The sequence below is a fragment of the Asparagus officinalis genome, unplaced genomic scaffold (assembly GCF_001876935.1).
Source record: "Asparagus officinalis unplaced genomic scaffold, Aspof.V1 AsparagusV1_Un2408, whole genome shotgun sequence".
Classification (NCBI taxonomy): Eukaryota; Viridiplantae; Streptophyta; class Magnoliopsida; order Asparagales; family Asparagaceae; genus Asparagus; species Asparagus officinalis.
The window spans coordinates 1-3,639 of NW_017974667.1; the positions used below are offsets into that span (position 1 = coordinate 1).

General features: G+C 43.5%; 1 protein-coding gene across 1 annotated transcript; it reads left to right on the top strand.

The window, feature by feature from the left end:
* The first annotated feature begins 45 nt into the window (after positions 1 to 45).
* Positions 46 to 2,936, top strand: LOC109828568 (pentatricopeptide repeat-containing protein At1g18485-like). The gene has a single exon (XM_020395533.1). The coding sequence runs from the start codon at positions 311 to 313 to the stop codon at positions 2,864 to 2,866; it is 2,556 nt and encodes an 851-aa protein (XP_020251122.1). The 5' UTR covers positions 46 to 310; the 3' UTR covers positions 2,867 to 2,936.
* The last annotated feature ends 703 nt before the right edge of the window (positions 2,937 to 3,639 follow it).

A 3,639-nucleotide genomic window follows, 5' to 3' on the forward strand; every position in this document is an offset into this window, starting at 1 on the left:
TCAGATATTAAACTGATAAGAACAGATACTACACTTGATCTTAGCCAAAAGGCCGAGAAAGGTATGCTTAAGCACCCCGCCCTGCGACCCCTTTTATCCCAGCTGCTAGCCCTTCGGGTTTGAACGCAACCGATGTGGGACTAAAACTGAAGTCCCAGCTGCACGGATGATTTGAAAAAAAAAAACCAAGAACCGTGTCTTCATCTCATCCTCAACTCTGCTTCGCTCTTCTTCAACCAACCGTTGATCACCCAAGAACACTAGCTTCGCTCACTTGTCCTCTCCCAAATCTCTCCTCCAACCTCGAACAATGTCTATCCTCCACCCGAACCCCATCACTCTACCCCCCTCTCCCCCTCAGACCCACAAACCCAAAACCTCCCCAAAACCCCTCCTCGCCTCCTCGCCCCCTGACAACATCCGCCAGTGGAACGCCCTAATCGCCTCCTACTCTCGAAGCCACCGATTCCTGGAAGCCATTCGCGCCTTCTCCTCGCTGCTATCCTCCACCGATCTCGACCCCGACAACTTCACCCTCCCCTGTGTCCTCAAATCCTGTGCCGGCCTCTCAGCTGCTGGATTGGGAGAATGCGTTCACGGGTTGGGTGTTAAATTGCGACTCGGCGATGACCCTTTCGTGGGCAACTCTTTGATTTCGATGTACGCGAAGTGCGGGCGCGTTGAAGACGCGGGGAAGGTGTTTGAGAAAATGCCGGGGAGAAACCTGGTTTCTTGGAACACGATGATGTCTGGGTATTTTGAATGTGGGTTCGTTGATGAAGGGTTTGGTCTATTGAGGGAGATGATGGGGGTTGATGGGTTGGGATTTGATGATGCGACGGTGGTGACTGTGCTGCCTGTGTGTGCGTCGCGCGGGTGGGTGGAGATGGGGAGATCGGTTCATGGGTTATCGGTGAAATTGGGTTTGGCGGGCGAGTTGAGGGTGAATAACACATTAACTGATATGTACGCAAAATGTGGGTGGTTGGCTGAGGCCCGCAGGGGTTTTGAGACTACGAGTGGAAAAAACGTGGTTTCTTGGAATTCTATGATTGGGGGTTGTGCAAGAAATGGAGATGTTGATGGAACCTTCGATCTATTGAGAGAGATGTCAATGGTAGAAGGATTAAAGGCAAATGAAATCACAATCCTAAATGCACTGCCAGCTTGTTTGGATCCGTCGGAGCTTTATAAAGTGAAAGAAATTCATTGTTATGTGATCAGAAACGGACTTGAATGCAATGAGTTAGTGTTGAATGCTCTCATTGCGGCCTACGCAAAGGTTGGATTACTGGAATTGGCAACAAATGTTTTTGAGGGCATAGAGGTAAAGACAGTGAGCTCATGGAATGCACTAATTGGAGGCTACGCACAGAATGTAGATCCTTTAAAAGCTTTGGATTTGTTCTTGGATATGATATCTTCAGGCTTGAAGCCTGATTGGTTCAGTATTGGAAGCTTGCTTTTGGCTTGTGCCAATCTCAAATTCCTTCAAATTGGCAAGTCAATACATGGCTTTGTCCAGAGGAATGGCTTAGAGATGGATTCATTCATTAGAATTTCACTGATTTCTCTTTATATCCAATGTGGAGAACCCTCAAAAGCTAGAGTATTGTTCGATGAGATGGAGGAAAAAGAAGTGGTATCTTGGAATGCTATGATTGCTGGATATTCCCAAAATGAGCTTCCGAATGAAACCCTCCAACTTTTTCGTGAAATGCAGTTTGATGGACAAAAGCCTACTATGATTGCAACAACAAGTGCCTTCATGGCTTGTGCTCAGTTATCGTCTCTTTGCCTCGGCAAAGAGATGCATGGCTTTGCATTGAAAGCGAACTACACTGAAGATCGACATGTTGCAAGCTCAATCATAGCTATGTATGCAAAATGTGGCTCCATAGATCATTCCTTGTATTTCTTTGAGAAAATGGAGAACAAAGATGTAGTATCTTACAATGTTATGGTCACAGGGTATGCTGTCCATGGAAATGCCTCTAAGGCTATAGAACTGCTTTATAGGATGCAGAAACAAGAGATAAAGCCGGACACCTTCACCTATCTCGGTATTCTAATGGCATGTAGCCATGCTGGATTAGTTGAAGAAGGTCTAAATTACTTTGAGGAGATGAAGAATGAGCAAAAGATTGAGCCAAAGCTAGAGCATTATTCTTCTATTGTCGACATGCTAGGGAGAGCTGGGAAATTAGCAGATGCAATGAGACTTGTCGAAGAGATGCCTGCAGAGCCGGACAGCAAAATATGGAGTACTTTACTCAGTGCGTGTAGAATTCATCGAAATGTAGATCTTGGGGAGAAAATTGCTGAGAAGCTGTTAGAATTAGAACCTGACAAGGTCGAGCATTATGTAATGGCTTCAAATTTGTTCGCAGGATCAGAAAGATGGGATGATGTTAGAAGAGTAAGGAAAATTTTGAAGGAGATTGGTCTTCAGAAGGACCCGGGATGTAGTTGGATAGAATTAAGAGGCAAAGTTTATAACTTTATGGTAGCCGATAATTATCTACCTGAATTAGATGAAATTCACAAAATGTGGTGTATTTTGGAAGAGAAAATTCAGGGAATTGGATATATTCCTGATATGGGGTCAGTGCTTCATGAAGTAGAGGATGAAGAGAAGGTGGAATTACTTAGGTGCCATAGTGAGAAGCAAGCTGTGGCATTTGGATTGATGAAGACGACAGAAGGCACGAAGCTGAGAATATGCAAGAACGTTAGAATATGCAGGGATTGTCACAATGCTATCAAGCTTGTGTCTAAGGTTGTGAAGAGGGAGATTGTGGTGAGAGACAACAAAAGGTTTCACCATTTCAGAGACGGTTCTTGTTCCTGTGGTGATTATTGGTAAATTCTAATCTTATACTCTTGTCTAAGTGATGTTTGGAATTGTTGCAGTATGAAAGAGATTACCATAGACATTTAAACACCTCTCACTACCAGATGTGCAATAACCATCATATAAGTCAAAAAAATATTGATAATTACAGGTAGATGAATAAGGTCATAAAACAAATCCATACATATTTACAGAAAAAGGGGGAAATACTATGTACTAATACCCCAATAAAAAACATACACAAACAACAAACTTCACACATATCCAAAATCTAGAATAACTTCCTCAACTAAATCATCCAATATCAAGCCCTCTAAGTCCATCCCCACTCTCTCAACATCCAAATGTAGTTTCATCCATCCATCATCCTTTGCATAAGCTCGAGCCAAAGCATCCTCTAGTGCGTGATTCAGATCTTGTTGTGAACTGAGGAGCCTGCTAACTTTTGCCCATACCTGCTCAAGTAGATGATCTCCCATATTCACCGGCATAACATGAGAAGAAAACCGTGAGAGCCCTAAGGTATAGGCTATATTGCTCTCGTAAATTTCCAGCAGGGCTTCATTTATTAGATCAAGAAAAAGTTGGCGATCCCATGGTATCTCATAACAGTCAGCTTTCATAGTCTGAAGTTCTTCAACGAACAATAATTGGTCGATTGGCTCATAGGATGAGGACCATGCTTCAAGGAATTCTTCTGCTCCTCCACAAAATCCAGATTTATCTAGGACATCTCTCATGTAATTAAACTCAGCCTCAAGAGGGATGTGGCTAGATTTCAGCTC

Bases quoted from the DNA above. Each gene is read 5' to 3' on its own strand.
- LOC109828568 (XM_020395533.1), top strand. From the start codon at position 311: ATGTCTATCCTCCACCCGAACCCCATCACTCTACCCCCCTCTCCCCCT.